At 37.1% G+C, this 16,641-nt stretch overlaps 1 protein-coding gene across 1 annotated transcript in view; it reads right to left on the reverse strand.

Moving 5' to 3' along the window:
- Positions 1-16,641, reverse strand: part of NRAP (nebulin-related anchoring protein) — a 52,329-nt gene that overhangs the window by 23,007 nt on the left and 12,681 nt on the right. The window contains exons 11-23 of the mRNA XM_010188565.1: positions 15,827-15,943; positions 13,961-14,065; positions 12,905-13,012; positions 12,102-12,206; positions 9,599-9,697; positions 8,989-9,093; positions 7,322-7,429; positions 6,377-6,478; positions 5,676-5,873; positions 5,353-5,457; positions 2,953-3,051; positions 943-1,047; positions 368-475 (exon numbers count right to left, since the gene is read on the reverse strand). Of these exons, the coding sequence (XP_010186867.1) occupies positions 368-475; positions 943-1,047; positions 2,953-3,051; positions 5,353-5,457; positions 5,676-5,873; positions 6,377-6,478; positions 7,322-7,429; positions 8,989-9,093; positions 9,599-9,697; positions 12,102-12,206; positions 12,905-13,012; positions 13,961-14,065; positions 15,827-15,943 (1,464 nt within the window). The remainder of the gene's footprint in view (positions 1-367; positions 476-942; positions 1,048-2,952; positions 3,052-5,352; positions 5,458-5,675; positions 5,874-6,376; positions 6,479-7,321; positions 7,430-8,988; positions 9,094-9,598; positions 9,698-12,101; positions 12,207-12,904; positions 13,013-13,960; positions 14,066-15,826; positions 15,944-16,641) is intronic.

Here is a 16,641-nt window from a genome sequence, read left to right on the forward strand (position 1 = left end):
TATTTAAGCACTGAGGACAGAAGGTTTTTTTCAGGAATTTTCTGGTCAGGCATAGATGTATTAAGTTATGATGTTTCACAGGAGATTTCCACTAAATTTTGAGTTCTAAAATTCACCCTCGGGTAAAAATGAGAATAGGAAAACACAGTCAGCATGTGGGGAAAAACTCTGAATTGCTCAGAGCAAACCTTCTGACTAATTATGGAATGCCAGTCACCCAGACAGCTCCTCCAGTGTTCCTTAGCACGAATCGAGTCAGGGAGGCTCAGGGCACTGAGACATATGTGACACATCCCCAACACTCCGGTAGCAACCTAGACTGTCAGCTGTCCTAAGAATTAAGAAGCCTTATGGAGTCCATACTCACATCACTTGCCAGATCCCTCTTTGCTTTAGCTGTCAAGAATGACAAAGCATCCAGTCGAAGCACAAATCCTTTTTCCTTCTGCTTCTCCCAGCTCCTCTTGTACAGTTTCTAAAGAGATGACAATACCAGTCTTTTTATTACTATCAATATATTCTATTTGTTTTATAGTCACAATGAAAGCTCTCAAGTAACATCAGACCAGTGAATACTCCATGCTCAGCAACCATACGTCTAAATATCAGACCCTTGTGTCTTTGCTTACATACTCTAACCGTGCTAGTTAATAATCCCAGTATCTCACTGGTATAATAAAATTGTCAACACACTACTCATCTAGAAGCAGGTGGACAATACAAAGCTTCAAACTTTAGAAGTGACTAGTCTTCAGAACAGCTGATGCAACTAGTATTTAATTAAGAGTAAGTAATTAAATGTAGATATAAAGTTTTTACATCTAAAACATTCCGACCTTCTCAGAGAAAGACCCTAACTTTTACCTACAGAACAAACATCTTAACAAGAGCTGTAACTATTCACAGGAGTGAAGGAATCCAAACTTCTGTCTCACACAGTACCTCACTGATATTGGCAGCGTTTGCCTTGGCCAGTATGAAGACAGGATCATCTTTGCTGATAGTGTACTGATGAAGAAACTGCTCTTTTCCTGACCTGTAGGCAACCTGTCCACAGAAAGCAAAGCATGGTTAACAAGCAGTAGTTCACGTTTAATGTTGAAGGAATACCGATTAAAACACCTCAAATATTCAAGGATTTGTTAGGGTTCATTTATTTGGTGAGTTAGTCTTTAGCATCATGACTTTTTTGACAAATTTTAATTTAAAAGCTGACCCACAGAGTCAGGTTGACCAAATTACTCATGGTTAAATTTCAGGGAAGCAATGAAACAACATACATATCAGGATACTTTAATACTCTTTCCTAAAGTTAGCTGCTTAACCGGCTATAAAGCTGACAATTCATATTCAGTAAAAAATATATGCAAGAATGTATTTCATCCAATATTAAACTGCAGCTACTTTTTAGGTGGAATAAAAGTCTTCAATAAGACACAGAAATAGCAGATTTTAGGCATGAAATGAAGAAAACTAAGCATTTGAATCTGCAGAGAAAATTTGTGACCTAAATGCGATTGCTGACATAATACTCCAGTGAGGACTAACTTTCCAACTTTAAACGAAAATATCAAGGACCTTTTATGATCCAAGTAGCAAACATCTTCATTTTATATCCTAGGGCAACATCAACAGAGAAATGAACTGCTCTGTTTCAGAAGCCCTTAAAACTGTTGGAAAAGATGTATCATTTCACAAAGTGTTACATTTCTTACATCTCACAGAAAAAGAAAAGAAAATGTCCCTACTATAAATACATCGTTACTATTCTGACTTCAACACACATACAGCAAGGCAGCATTGTCCAATAGATAGGAGATAAGTAACAGGAGTCGGAAGACCTGCGTTCTCCTCTGATCCAATCTGGTGTCATCTTTGAGACACACAACACTCATCTAAGTTAGTGCCAGGTTTTTATTGACTCACAGCAGCAAAATAAGGAAACACGGTAGCTGCCTGAAAAAGACCATTCAAGAAGCAATAATGCTTCATTCACATAACTGAGAAGCTGGCAGTGTCTTCAGTTCATGGCACAACAGATTAAAAGTAATAAAAATTAGCTTGACAAGTCACTACCGTTCCAAAATTAGTTGGTCAGCAATTTTAACAACAAGTTCTCCTTCTTTTGGAAATTTAAAAGAGTTTCTATCGGCTAAGTCCTGCCAAGGAGTTCTGAAATACCATCTGTCCAGGTTGCCTGGCCCTAAGGAAGAACAGAGATTCATTCTGAAGGCATCCAGTTTGGGAAAATATGCCTATTTTACCATTGTGCCAAAAGTACCCTAACAGTATCAGCTGAAGAACGTGTGGTCTAACAAGGCTAATACAGCTTTAAGTGGCCTGACAGGGCCCTCAGTGGAGAGAAAGACAGAACCTGGGTGGATGTATATCAGTCTTTGTGCTAATGCCTACCTTGCTTCAAAGCACTGCCCAAGGATCAGCTGGGAATATTGTAGTAATTCCCTCCATCTTGCTTCTTCACTTTTACTACCTCATAGATAACCAATTTTTGTGCAAATGACATTAATATCTCAGGAATTAATTAATTAATATACTCGGCTATCCCCTCATGAACGCATTTCAGCTACACTTGAATCCAGCCTGCACTACCCACAGTTTTGTTGCCAAGACTGGCTTGCAGAGGCATCCCTTCCTCTCTCTCTTTGGCCTTTGACATCATTTATGAGAAGCCTCACTTGCCTATTTCCATTTCCATTGGGGTTTGCTTTTTTTATTGTTGTTCTAGTTCAGAGAATTCAATGAGAGAATTCATTAAATTCACCAAATAAACAAATAAAAACCCTTTGAAGTAAATCTCAAGAAATTTCATATACTTAAACATTTCATGACTGGGTCATCATCACCCCTCTTTCCTACTTTCTCTCATATCTCAGGAATGACCACATTATGAGTAAACTACTTATAAAGAGACAAATTTAGTCAAGAACTCACATCACTTTGCAGTTCCTGGCTTTTCTTGGCATGTTTGATCTGAGAACTGTCAGCCACACTGGTGAACTTCAGAGCATCAGCCTTCTGTCTGTACTTTTTCTAGAGGAAATTGAAACAGGTTACACAAAAGTTGCTACAGTATTTACCATCTCCAAAAACGTAGTGCTTTCAAAAAGTACATAACTGATAGAACCAGAAGTCCCCTGTAAGTTCCCAAGACAGTTTTAGCACAAGTATCAGCAAAATAAGCCTTCAAGTACTACCCAATGCTAGTATTGTCTGCTGGGAGGACCCCAGTGGCAAGGAGGGTAGTGCAAGAGTATGCCAAATGCAGTGCTGCTGGCATGGCAAGCAGAGACACCAAATGTGCCAGATGTACTAGCTACACACCTTACAAGATCTAGTTTGTACACTAACCCATGAGTGTCCTTCACAAACTGGGAATGAGTTAAGTCAGGGCCCAAGACACCTCATGAACCACACAGTCAGTATTACTATCTTATTGTCTTACATGGGACTTCTCAAGCAAGTACACGTGTTGTTCAAATCACTGAACAAGTGTGACCGAGATATTTTCAAGTTATTAAGATATTTCTAAATTATCAATTAAATTAGAACAGGCAATTTCTGTGTCCCGAGAGCAACTTTAGTTCAAAATTTTCCCCATTATCTCCCAATTCTTTTCAAAGCAGAGCTCAGCATAGACACTGCAGCCAAGCCTTCCTGGAAGCAACAGCTATGAGAGCCCTCTGCAAAGCTCGAGTCTTGGATGTGGGAAGAAACATTGTGTTCTATTCATCCTCTGGTACCAGTACTTAGATAAAAACTATTTGGACTGTCAAATTTGCATAGAGACTAACATTTCTAGTTTGGTAAATAAGACTTCCCTTAACTTTTATTCTGTTTTACTTTACATCTGAAACACAGAAAAGTGAATGGGAAACTTGCATTGACTTCATCAGGCTTTGGATCAGGCTTGTTTTGAATCAATATCACTGTTTGAGCCTTTTGCATCACTCATTGGAGAGCAAGCTAAGCACCTCTTTCTGCCTTTGAGACAGTACAGGGAAATGCAGCACCCTATTTTGAGACCACAGTGTGATACAGTAAACCAGGCAAACACTTCTTATATGCTTTAGTTGAATTCTTATTCTAAGAGTTCAACCATGAAGTGGGGCATTCTACCTAGAAAAGGTGTAAATGCATTTTCTCATTATCTGGCATTTCAGGAGAGAACTCCTTCTGTTTGAACTGATGGGTGAACAGATCAGTTTACGCTGTGTGTCTGCTAGGGGAACACAAAACAGAAGTTAAAAAAGCATGCAGCACTTCAAAGAAGTGCTCATCGCTTTATTTTAGGAACCTGGAAGGGAAGGAGGCAGATTAAAACCAGCATGTTTTGTCACATTGCACGGAACACAATGTAGTGACATTCTGCAAAGAAATGACAAAATGCCAGGCTCTGTATGGCAATAGAGATCACTAAAATAATATCCAGCAGTTGCCAGTTTAAGTGACTGTCAGCCATCTCTTGGCCTTACACAGCATTGGAATGAAAAGGCAGATCATTATGGACTAAATATTTGTGGAAGTGATTATTACTACAGCACACCACAGCAGCAGATGTCAGTCTATCCCTAGCAAGACACCAGATCTGAGAGCAGCTGCTCTTGTTGTGTTCCTAAGATGTACTTTTTCCCCTTGCAGGAGCAGTGAGAGGATGTCAGAGACTCAAGGTATCAGAGTGTGATCTCCAGTAACTAACTGGCTTCTGTTCCATCCTCCAGCACTAAGTGGGATTTTATCATTGTCAAACTTCCCCTTATTTATTCTTCTATCTGTCCACTAGTTTTCCTAGTACTAGTAAGACAACTCTACCATAGTTAAGCAGCTGAGGAAGTGTACTTCCATAATGTTAATGGCAGTGTGAAACCATGAATTAATCAAGCGAAAGCAAAGCAAAGCAGCACAAGCTGAAGCTGCCAGTAAAGTCACAAGCCTTTATTTGCCGAAGGGCAGGGAAATCTCCAAACATGGCTAACTATGTAATTTTTCCACACTGTTCCTTAGAACTCTATGTACTTCATGCAGCATGTACCATAGGAAATTCTAATTCCTTTCAATGCCACTCTGAAAAATGGGCAGGTAAATGAAAAGACATGGAAGCACAATTACGTGGACTTCTGCCTCACAAACTTGACACAATAAACATATAATGGGAAAACATATTTTTAACCTCTAACCTAGGATCTCTTAAGCTGTAGATCAACTAAATGATGTCATCAGTTCTTTCATTTCTCAGATTTTATGTATTATGAATTTCTTACCTATTCCAAATAATGTCATAGAGTAAGTGTGCATAAACCTTTGAATAGACAGAAGCCTGAGCACTTTGCTTACCTCACTGACCAAATCTCCTGCTTTTTTGGCTTGTTGTATATTAAGACTTCCTTCTGTGATACACCCAGCTCCTTTCATCCACGTCAAATCTGTCCTATATTGAAGCTGTAGAGAAAAATGACATTTGTTGGCATGGGGAACATAGGTACAATGTTTGCATGTAAACATATGCACCCTATCCAGTTTCAAAGACACTGCAAAGACATTTTAAAAAGTTACAGTTCAAATATGAGTCCATATGAAATGAGAATTAATGTCAAATTAAAAAGGTTTATAAGCACTCATACTCCTTGTAACAGTCAAGCTGATACACATCATCTTACGTCACTCTGGAGATCATAGGCCTTCTTTGCCCATTTGGTCTTCATGTCTTCTGGAACCACTGTGTATTCATGGAGTCTCTTTCTGTAATCTAAGTCACTAGCAAGTGCCTGGGCCTTCTTAGCATGCCTTAGGTTTATCATATCCATAGGCAGATGGAAGTGGGTCTTACTTTCCTCAAAATCTTTTTTGTAGGCAATCTAGAAATAGAAGGAATGAAAATAAGTTGTCTGTAACAATGTATTGCAAAGCCAAAGCTGTCTTAACCTTCACTCTTGTTTGGATCCTTGTGCAAATTAGGCAAAAACACATGTAGAAATCAGAACCTAAGAGGGATCTACAAAACAGATGGCAGGATGAATTTTGCAAACTCTGGAGACATCTCTCTTACAGTACATCTTACTTTTAAATATACTTTTACCTGCTTGAAAGTTTTATGTAGAAGTATTTATACTGGGGTTTTAAGAGGATGTTATTTTCCTGCCTCAAAATAAGGACACCATCAACCCAAAATTACCTATGAGAACAAAAAATACTCTGAAATCATTGAAGATTAACAGACAAAAGAAGGAAATAATTTTTTGTTAAACACTTCCAAGAATTTCTTACAGTGAAAGTAGTAACAGTGGTAGATCGCATGTTGTTGCTGAAAGATTCGTAATTAAGACAAACACCTTTTGAGTAAGAGAAATAAATAATTTACCTCACTACTCAAATTGGCCACACGCAGAGAGTGCAAAAGTCTTGAATCTTTGCTTCCAATTGCTTTTCCTTTTGATTTTTCATATTCTTCTTTATATTTAATCTGTGAAAAAATAGTTTAAGTCAAAGAACATTTCCACTTACCCAAGGGAGAAGCAATATGGTTTCACTGGCTATTTGGATGGCCAAAATTTACAAGGCCTAAGTCTGATTCTCACTTTGTCACTTCAGATTTCCCAGATTTTCTCATAAATTTCCAAAGGTGTGAGGTTGGTCTCATTTATAATCTCTTTAACTTCATTCTTTAAGGCTCACTCCTCTGAGATGGATATGCTTATAAACTTAAAGTCTTCTGACCAGCTAAATTATCTGGTTTATCAAGCAAAAGGTAAGAAATTAATCAAGTAACAAAACAAGCAAGGAATTGAAGATTTTATTTCCTTAATGAAGTGGTATTTCAGAATCACCATCATTGCTGAACACTTTCCAGCTGCAAGAAAATTTTCTTCCTTTTCTACCTCTCCACAGGTGTAATAATCAGGAGGTAAGTTGTTTAAAAATAGTTTGATTAGAAACTTTTTTATATACATGTGTTTATGTTAAAGAAGCAGACTAAAGAAATAAGCATTCACTTTGCAGTGGATGATAACAGTATTTTTGAGTCTGTAAATAATTCAAAACACCGAATTTTACTATGGGAGGATTGAGCCATTGTTATTTTGCAAATTTTCCTTCCCCTTGTACAACTGTATTTTAAAAAATAATTTTCAGAGAATGAATTTCATAGCAGAGTCTAAGAAAGTTTCCAACAATTCATCAGCCACTGAGAAAGATGGACAGCCAAATGCAGGACTTAAAAAACAAGATGAAGTGAGCTAAGCTTTATTTCCCTGCGCTATAGTAACTTACATTAAGAATAATTCCTAGGTAATTAAATATAACATACATCACTGGCAAGATCCCTCGAAGCTTTGGCAGCAAGTAAAGGTAGAGAATCAAGTTTCATTTCAAAGCCCTGGCCCTTACTCTTCTCCCAGCCTTCTTTGTACTTAATCTGAAAAAGGAAAGAAAGCAACACATAGACACACAAGATCTTCAAATGAACATGAAAATTACTAAGAACAAAACAGAAGTATAAATACACTCAGTCCACAAACTGGCACCTTCCTAAGTTCATTATCATTTTGAGCTAATTAATTGGCCAGGATTGACTCAATAATTTTATTCTTGGAGTTGACAGGTACTTTAAATCCCAGAACATGCACTAATAGCTCTGAATTTTCAACAGTCATGAGGTAGAGAAGGTTTTTCAAAAATGCCTGTGGTTATGTCTACATACACAAATAGTGTAGTTCAATAGGAGCTGATCTAAAGGGCAGAACAGTTGGTGCTCAGAATCAGACATGACATTAGTCATTTCAGGGTTTTTCTTCCCCCCCTCCAAATCAGAGCTACTCAAGTCCCATGCACTGAATGCCTATTTGTAGCTGCAGTTCTTTATGTGAGCTGCTGGAGAGCATCTTTCAGTTTGGCTTCATTCAAAAAGAATCCAGCTGATGTGCTCTGAGACCACCCCACAATGTGAAGCAAAGCTCAGTGAAGAAACCCTTATGATCAGCTTTGCTTCAAAACGTACTCATGAGCTGTATCACAAATGTAGATGAAATGCATGAGAACCACATGCTTAACTTCTGAAAGTTAATGGAAGTTAAAGTACTAGTTATTTAAGCTCTTTTTCAAGGTTCCACTTGAAATTCTGTTAGAGCAGGATCAAATATGTCTTCATGCATACTAGGCATGCACTTTATGAAGTATCCACGAAACCCTGATTTCTGGGTTTGGCTCTTTGTATGGTTATATTTTACTAATATCTAACAATGAGCATGCATTCCAACACATTATAGCCACAGAGACTGTTCCTCCACAACACTTCACAATGCAACTCAAATAACACTACAGTGAAGAAGACAAAGTAAGAATATGCCAGGAAAAACTTGCAGTAATGCCAACTCAAAACCATGAAAAATTATGAAACTGGCTCAAAAATAAGAGGTGGTAAGTCCAGAGTTTTTTTCTGGTTTTGCATTTATTTGTCCTGTTGGGCTTTTTCTCTCCAAAACTATCTACAACAATGGAGGCTTGAAAAATACTTTAAAAATTAAATAGAAGTTAAACTTTTCCTGCAAGTGCTTGGTTTTAATAGCCAGGTCTCTAAGTAAATCAAAATGTACTGTCATGAATGGCAGCAACAGTGGGCTTGGTCCAAGTTCACTGAAGTCATTGTGTTTCTTTCCATTGGCTTCAGTGGGTTTTGAGAAATCATAACTGTGCAAATGTTGGTACAAATACCACCTCAGAATCAGTTAATTTTGTGAAGTGAACACTGATTTACTAAACAAATTCAAATAATCTGAAAAGGTCTTGAAAAAATCTAGCAGTTTCACTGTACTTGAGATTGTATCCCTAACTATTCTGGTTACCATACCTCATGGTGTTTAGTAAAGAGTGATGATAAATACTAAATGCGTCCAGAGACAGCACCATCATCTTTGCATTAATTTCTGCCTATTAACAGCATCATGAATACCAATATTTCCACATCACTTGGCTTACCTCACTGTATAATTCGGCATTGGCTTTTGCCTTGACCATCTGAGGTACGTCCTGAGGTAGAGTGTAATTTGTTTTTGTCTTCTCGTACTGGGCTCGGTAATTCAACTGCCATATATCGAAAGAGTCAACAACAAATTCAGTTATTTTTAACTTACCAAAAATACAACCATTACTCTGATGGGCTGGTGTTGAATTTCAGGCCATTAGTGCCATATGCTATCGATACACTCATAGGTATGGCTGACATAAATAAGGGGGCAATAAGGCAATTATAACTTTTACCAAAGTAGATTATTCTAGAAAAAGAATAGCTATTGATTATCTGTAAGTAGGACATACATTATAAAAAACCATGCATTAATAAATATGCAGAAGACAAAACCCTAACAAAGCACACTAATACAAATCTTAAAAATGGAGGAAAATATTAGGTCTACTGATAAGCTTGCTGCATTTTTGGAAGTAATTTCATTCAGTTTGTATTCCTGTTTTGTTTATAAATCTGCTGATAAACTATCAAGAATAAAAACACTTAAGTGCTACCAACATTATGAAATAAATTATCTCATAATTCTAATAAACAATGGTGGCTAATGATGACAGAACTTACATCACTGAGCTGCTGTGCATTTATTTTGGCTTGAGCGATTTGCGGAGTGCTGGCAACAGAGCTGTACTTCAGCTTGTCTATGCTTTGCCTGTAGTTTACCTAATTTAAGATACAATTTAAAAAAAAAGATTTAATAAAGGAAGAGAAGTTCAGACTTTAAAGTGAGAGATTAAGTAGACAAAATTTTGTTAGCTAATACTTTGGATAAATCATTACTTAAACCATAATCAATTGAAGTGAGGAAAAATGTCAGGGTCTCTTGGATGAGATCTGAGTTAATGCTCTGAAAATTTCCTAGTCTGATGTCACAGCTTTTATTCCACTTTGAAAATTAACTTCACTTATAACCTCTCCACCTCAAACCCACAAATTCCTAAAAAGATGCAGTTTCAGCTGGTCCCTCAAAGCATTGCTATAAAACTGATATTTTCAATCATCACTGAGACTATTTTTATCTTTATCAGACTATCTTTATAAAGGAACACTGTAACCATATATTATGAGGTTTGTCCAGTGTAATGCTGTGCAGAGCAAATGAACTCTGTTATACTTTGTCTTTGCTGAATTTTAATGCAATAATTAATCATAGAATTTCCCTGTGTGGTAAGGGCTTCGTGTGGATGATGAGAGAAGAAAAATATATATTTACGGTACAGAAAAAGTCATTTTAATGTCAGCCATTGATAGGATTGGAGCCCACTAAGTTCCTAACATATTAACATGGTAGCAGCAATAATAAACTGTGAAATAAATATATTAAATCCCAAAACTATGCAAAATAAAAAATATGGAGAAGCTTTCTTTCAAACCTGTTGCTGCCAAAGGACTCAGTGCCACACTGCAGGACACAATTACAATTGTCTCTAGGCCTTAATTAACATTCACTCTAGTTAATCACCACTTTGCAAACACTGCAAATTACATTGCTTCAAACTAGTTTCTTAAGAACACTTTTTTCCAGTAAAGTGGAGTTTATTTCTAGAGACTTTGAGTTACTGAAACTATTTTAATGCGAATCTTCTTATCTCAGGTATCCTCACACAAACTTGTTCTTACTGGCATAATGACAAAAACTAGGAAAAAGGGCCTGAATCTCTCACAGGTACAAAATACTTTAAACAATTCATTCTCTTCTTTACAGAGACAGAGAGAATTTTAATTCCCCAGAAACGGATAATTTCTTTTTAACTGAAACTGTATATTTATTGCTGCTTGTGATTGCTTACTGTGTGAGAGAGTTGTACTCTTAAAGAGTTCAAAGTAAGCTTGTTGGTTAACAGTGAGCAGACAAGTCCTGGGACTGTTTCAAACCACTGGATGATGATCATGACTACTGCAGCTGAGTCTCTGTGGCCAATTGATTTATGTGCTCCAAAACCCAGGTGCTGACTACGAATGGTAGAGCCACTGGTTGTGATGAAATGTTTAGAGTGGGTAGAACTAGTTTGTTCATTTAGGACATGAATTCATGCTTACTTTGAACTCTTTAAGAATACAACCCTCTCACACAATAAGCGATGAAACACCAAACTTTACTTTTTTAAGCTTTCTCAAAGACAAAGCTGAAATTACTGCTGAAGAGGCAATAGTGCATCTTACAGATGAAGTATAACAAGTACCTCCTCAAACAAGTCACGGTTCTCAATTCTACCTTTTCAAGCTACCATCTTTTTCTTGGAAGAGATACTTAGGCTCAGATAAATCTCATATAATGTTAATGGTCTCCTTAAAGCATCTCACCCCCTGGTTTATTGCAATTTCAATGGAAAGACAGGTTGTATACATCTTCGGTAGTCAGAAATGCCCTGCAGAGGTGCTGCTTTCTTCCTGTTGATTGTACGAGTGATGCCTGGTGATGCCTGCTCCTGACTAAGGCACAGGCCAAGATCCCAATGGTAAATGAGATCAGTCAAGCCTTTAATGCTTGTAAGAGGTGAAAGTATGGTATCCTCTACAGCCTGATGTCCTCTATGTATCTGTAGAGTGCATATAACCACAGCAGTATGCAAATTTTTTCACTTTGTTCTATCAATAACACAACCTCAGGCACGGAGGCCACCTCTCTTGCAAGGACCATAGCTATAAGGAACGTTATGTGACCAGTTAGTTCCCCTTCAAAGATGAACACCTATCTTCAGGGAATTCACAAAGGATGAGAAGCCTACTTAATTCTCCCTGTCCTTTCAGTGCTTGATGCTGCTGTTGAAGCTGCCCAGGATGATGAGACATTCTGCATCACAGACTAGAGATAGGGCAGAACTCACTCATTTCATACGACTGTACAATCTGTGCTGAACTGAATCAAATGACAGGAGGTGGCAGCATTTTCTATTCCTCTGAGCCCTCTTGACTCCCCGCACCTTTTTTGCTTTAACTTTGTTATCACTAGCTGTTTGCTCCTATGATTAAATCATCATTTGACACATGCAACCTATCACAATCTCTCCTACACAGAGATGATGAGCCCTGCCAGTCACAGAAAAATAACCATAAAGTTATTTACATCTTTCAAAGGGACCAGCTTCCTTGTTGTCTGATATGAAGGAGTGAGAGTAGCTGGGTAATTGTAGTCAACACCATCATGTTTGTAATCAGATTTATAGGCTATCTGAAACACAGCAAGAACAAAACAAAAAATCATTCTTTTTTTTAAGCTGTCATTTGTTTGAATAATTATCAGTCAAGAGGAAAGGAGAAACAATAATATTAATATTAAATGTAGGAAACAAAGTAAGTTCAATGTCATGAGTGACAAAGAAAATGAAATTATTTGCATAGTTTAGCCACTAATTGATTCTTTTTCAGCTCCTCAATTAATCCAATGCCAACAGTGGGAGCATTAACTTAACTTCCACCTATGACACATCTCTTTTATCTTTCTGCTTAGTTCTCAAGCTTCTTACAGATTTGTAAATAATGTACTTGAAGGAATAGTATGTAACGAAATAGCTTCTTGACTAACCTAGTAAATTAAATTGGAATCCAGAAATCTTCATTAAAGACTGTTTTTTTCAGCAAAGGTCTGACCCTGGGGGTGGTGGCAAGCAACCTTCAGCATCCTACTGATGTCAAAGAAAACTGAAGGAGCTCAGTATGTTGCCAGATCACTGAATTTGTCTATTTTAACTTCTTCCATACAGTGAGCTATAAATCAGTACAAAAGGGTTTCCAGAATTTCCCCCTTTCTCAACATATCTACCCTTCAGATTCCCAGCACAATATGATCTAAAGTTTTCTATTAACTTAATTCTGGAAAAACTTAAAGACAAGAAAGCAACAATCATACAATTGATAAAAACAACGTACATTGCTTGCCAAGCTGCCAACTTTCATGGCATGTAGCATTCGCTTGTCCATGCCAATACCTACATAGTGACCTCTCATCTGGTTCTGGTATGTTTCTTTGTATTTAACCTGTACCAAAAAAAAGAAAAAATACTCTGAGAAAATATTTAGTTTTTCTATGAGTTTCCATATGTTACAGCAGTGAGATAAATAATTACAGCTGTGGTCTAGTAGTGTTGCACCACTACAGAAACTCATGAGTCTGCAACCACCTTGATACTTTGAAATAAAACAACAAACTAAAACCCTCTGTGAGTTCCCTATTTTACAGGATGACATGTACATATTCTTCAGATCACCTGGATGCCACATAAAGGAGATCCCTCTGCATTCTGTTGTTGCATATTATTTAATCAGAAATAAATATTAGAACAAAGTCACAGGGAAGCATTATTTGTACATCAACAAACGAACGGATAATAACCTACCAAAACTGGACTGTTTTGGTGCAGCTTTCACCAAGCCCAGAGTAGGGAATTCGACAGCAAGAAAAATTAACCACTCTACAATCTCATCTGTGTGATAAAAGTTTTACACATGGATTTCAGAGAATGGTAGCAAGCAGTATAAAGCAAAATTATACTCCAGTATCATAAGATACAAGCAGTATAATTATTAATATTGATTACTTTCACACAGTGAACATATTCCTCTCTGACATTAACTCTGGTAAAGTATTTTCTGCCTACCTTTCCAGTCTGGAAATGGACATACACAATGAAATAAGTACTAATTATGATAGATAATAGTAACAACTGATAGCTACTTGTCTAGATTAGCAGTTCATTATAAGTATCCTCTCTTCTATATATCATAATAGTTTTTGTCATAATCCTACATAAAATGAGTCTCAGTTACCCATCAGGACAGACTAGGATATATGCTGTACAGACATGGGTTAAAATCAGATACTATCAGCTTCTCAGCAGACGATTATCTGAAACACATACCCAGATGACTTGCAATTCCAGCAGTTGCCAGCTTAAGCAAGCCACACGTGAGGTACAGAAAACTTACATCACTAGTGAATTTCGAGATCTTGCTCACATTCCTGAATTGTGGAGTATCACAGTAGTTCATGCTGTAGCCTCTGTTGTTTTCGAGATCCTTCTTGTACTCCACCTTAGTGACAAAAATGTACAAGGTAAAGATATGGTATAACCTTAATCTGCTCTGTCAAGTTCCTCCACACACTTTGATTAGCCAGACCCACTGTTCAGAGATTTGATACATAGCTACCATCAGATAGGATAGGATGAAAATTAATGTGAATATGATTTTCACATATTCAGTTCTCGTTTTATAGGCAAAAGAAATGCAATCAATTTCATCCATCTGGACCTCAGCAAAGTGTACGAGACAGTGCCACGATAAAAATTATTAATAAAAACAAGGATCTACAAAGGAATTTTAAGGTAAGTCTGGAGTAAACGAAAGCAGAAAAAGCAATGGATGTTTTTCAACAGGAGAGATTGAACAGAGGGAAGTTTACCAGCAGAATTCTTTAGAGTAAGTGTTAATACAGAACTGGTTTTATATTTTCATTAAGTACCTTTGCTCTGAAGTAGGAATGTCAGAGAGAGATATTAAAAGGGGTAATATGGGACTAAATTCAGCAATTTAGAGGTTAATATATGTAGGGAGTAGTCATAAAAATTTTGTCTCTAAGAGCTTATCACCTGGAAAGGCTAAGAAAGAGAAAACTGTTTATATGCAGGCTGGCCACAGAAAGATGGCAAGATGCCAGAGCAACACAGCCATGAAAAAGGCAAATGCAGTCCAAGGCAGGAGCAAGAGGAGACTTTGGAGCAGGTACTGGGAAGTGCACATGCTATGTACCAGGTTCCAGCAAGACCTCAAGAACTTATGTACTCTTACAGTCACTCCTCTTTAAGGAACATGCACTCAGCTGTAACAGCTGCAGTGAAAGACTGTGAGAGATGAGAAGAACTTAGGTTGCTTAGTCCAGGAAAACAAAGGCAGAGAGAAGAAAATTATATCCATTTGTAAAGATCTCAGAAAGGTAATCATGCAGGAAGAAAAGCTTTTTAAACTAAAGGGCAATTTTGGCACAAAACACAATAGTAATAAAGTGGACAGGAATAAATATAGGCTAGAAATTAGGAGAGGAAGATTATATGATACTGTGTCGAAACAGCAGGAGCCAGGAATTACTGGCCCAAGAGGCTCCTTCCAGTCCTGCTTCCAGGGGTTTTTCATTATTGAAGTTTTTATACTTTGACATCTCAAGAGTGTAAGTTTTTAAACTGCCATGGGGAAGCTCTAGAAACTCACACTTATTAATAGCTTTATAGCTGATATGACACTATAAATAAATTAATAATTCAGAATCTACTAAGAATTCCCTAGCAATCTTCCCCTGCCAAGCAGAAGAATGTATTATCAGTAACTCACAGCCTTTCACATGACGGATGAAAACAGAAACTTGCATTAACAGAATGGTACCAATTTTGGCTCTGTTGGTGTTATTTTTTTATTATCAGTAGAACTTTCTTTGAAACACTCTAAGGTACACATCCAAGTCATCCTAAAGCATTTATGTCTATAACTTCACAGCACATTAAGTACACAATTCAGGGTTTTTCTTTTAGATTTCTATTCTTCATGTGTCCAGAATCAGAATTACACTTCTGGGGTTAATTTCCCATACTTTCATAAGATCATTGGAAGTGCCAGGTAACAGGACCTGAAGATCTGTTCTTGCACCTTTCTCTCTACTTACTGTGCTACACACAGATCACTTTTGTTACACATGGAACAATAACAACAACAGCTTTTTATATTTGCAATGGCTACCCATCAGACACAAATGTTTGTACGAACTGCTTTCAAACTTGTTAACAGATCGATTCAACCCCTTACCTCACTGACAAGCTTGTTAACACTTTGGGCTCGTTTAAGGACTAAGTTGTCTTCAGCTGTTAGGGAGTGAAAGTGGGCTGCACCTTTCATCTTGGAAAGATCTTTCTTGTATTTTATCTGAAAAAAGTAGGGAAAATTATGAAAAAGATGTCTACCTTTTCATCACTGCTTTTTAGATTGGCTTCATGAGTCAGGATAAGAAATTTCCTATTCTTGCTTTGACAAGCAAATATAACTTGCTTAGTTGAAACACTGCAAGTTACTTCCTGATATAAACCACATTAAAAAATCACCACCCTAACAATCCCTGTCAAGCCACTTCACTAGAAAGTGATTTTTTTTTCTGACTAGACAGGCATTTTTTAAGCCATTTTTCACACAGATTTAACAACACTGGTTGTTGTTCATAGCTTGAACAGACAACTAGCAGATGCTTGGCTCATGACTGGTTGGAACTTTGTGCTCTTCTATTACTAAAGTTAATTCTTGATACTTTAATTTTAGACTCCTCGTCAGAGAAGATCAGATAGCCGTCAAGTGCTCTGTCAACTTTTCCTTTTGTAGAAACCAGTTTTTCAATACAGTTATATCTTTTTGAATTTACAATGTTTTTAAGGGAATTATATTTCTCTACCAAATCAAGATTGAAATAAGGAATATGTTAGTTTAATTTAGACGTCAAGTTACGGACTTAAATTTGGCTTGGATGGGCGAAGAAAGATAATACTTATATTGGCCTTTTGCCAAACTTTGTACAGCAAAAACTCTGTTGGGAATTTATTTCAATATTTCTTGCATACAAGGAGATGCTTATG

This window comes from Mesitornis unicolor, unplaced genomic scaffold, assembly GCF_000695765.1.
Source record: "Mesitornis unicolor isolate BGI_N332 unplaced genomic scaffold, ASM69576v1 scaffold44707, whole genome shotgun sequence".
Taxonomy (NCBI): domain Eukaryota; kingdom Metazoa; phylum Chordata; class Aves; order Mesitornithiformes; family Mesitornithidae; genus Mesitornis; species Mesitornis unicolor.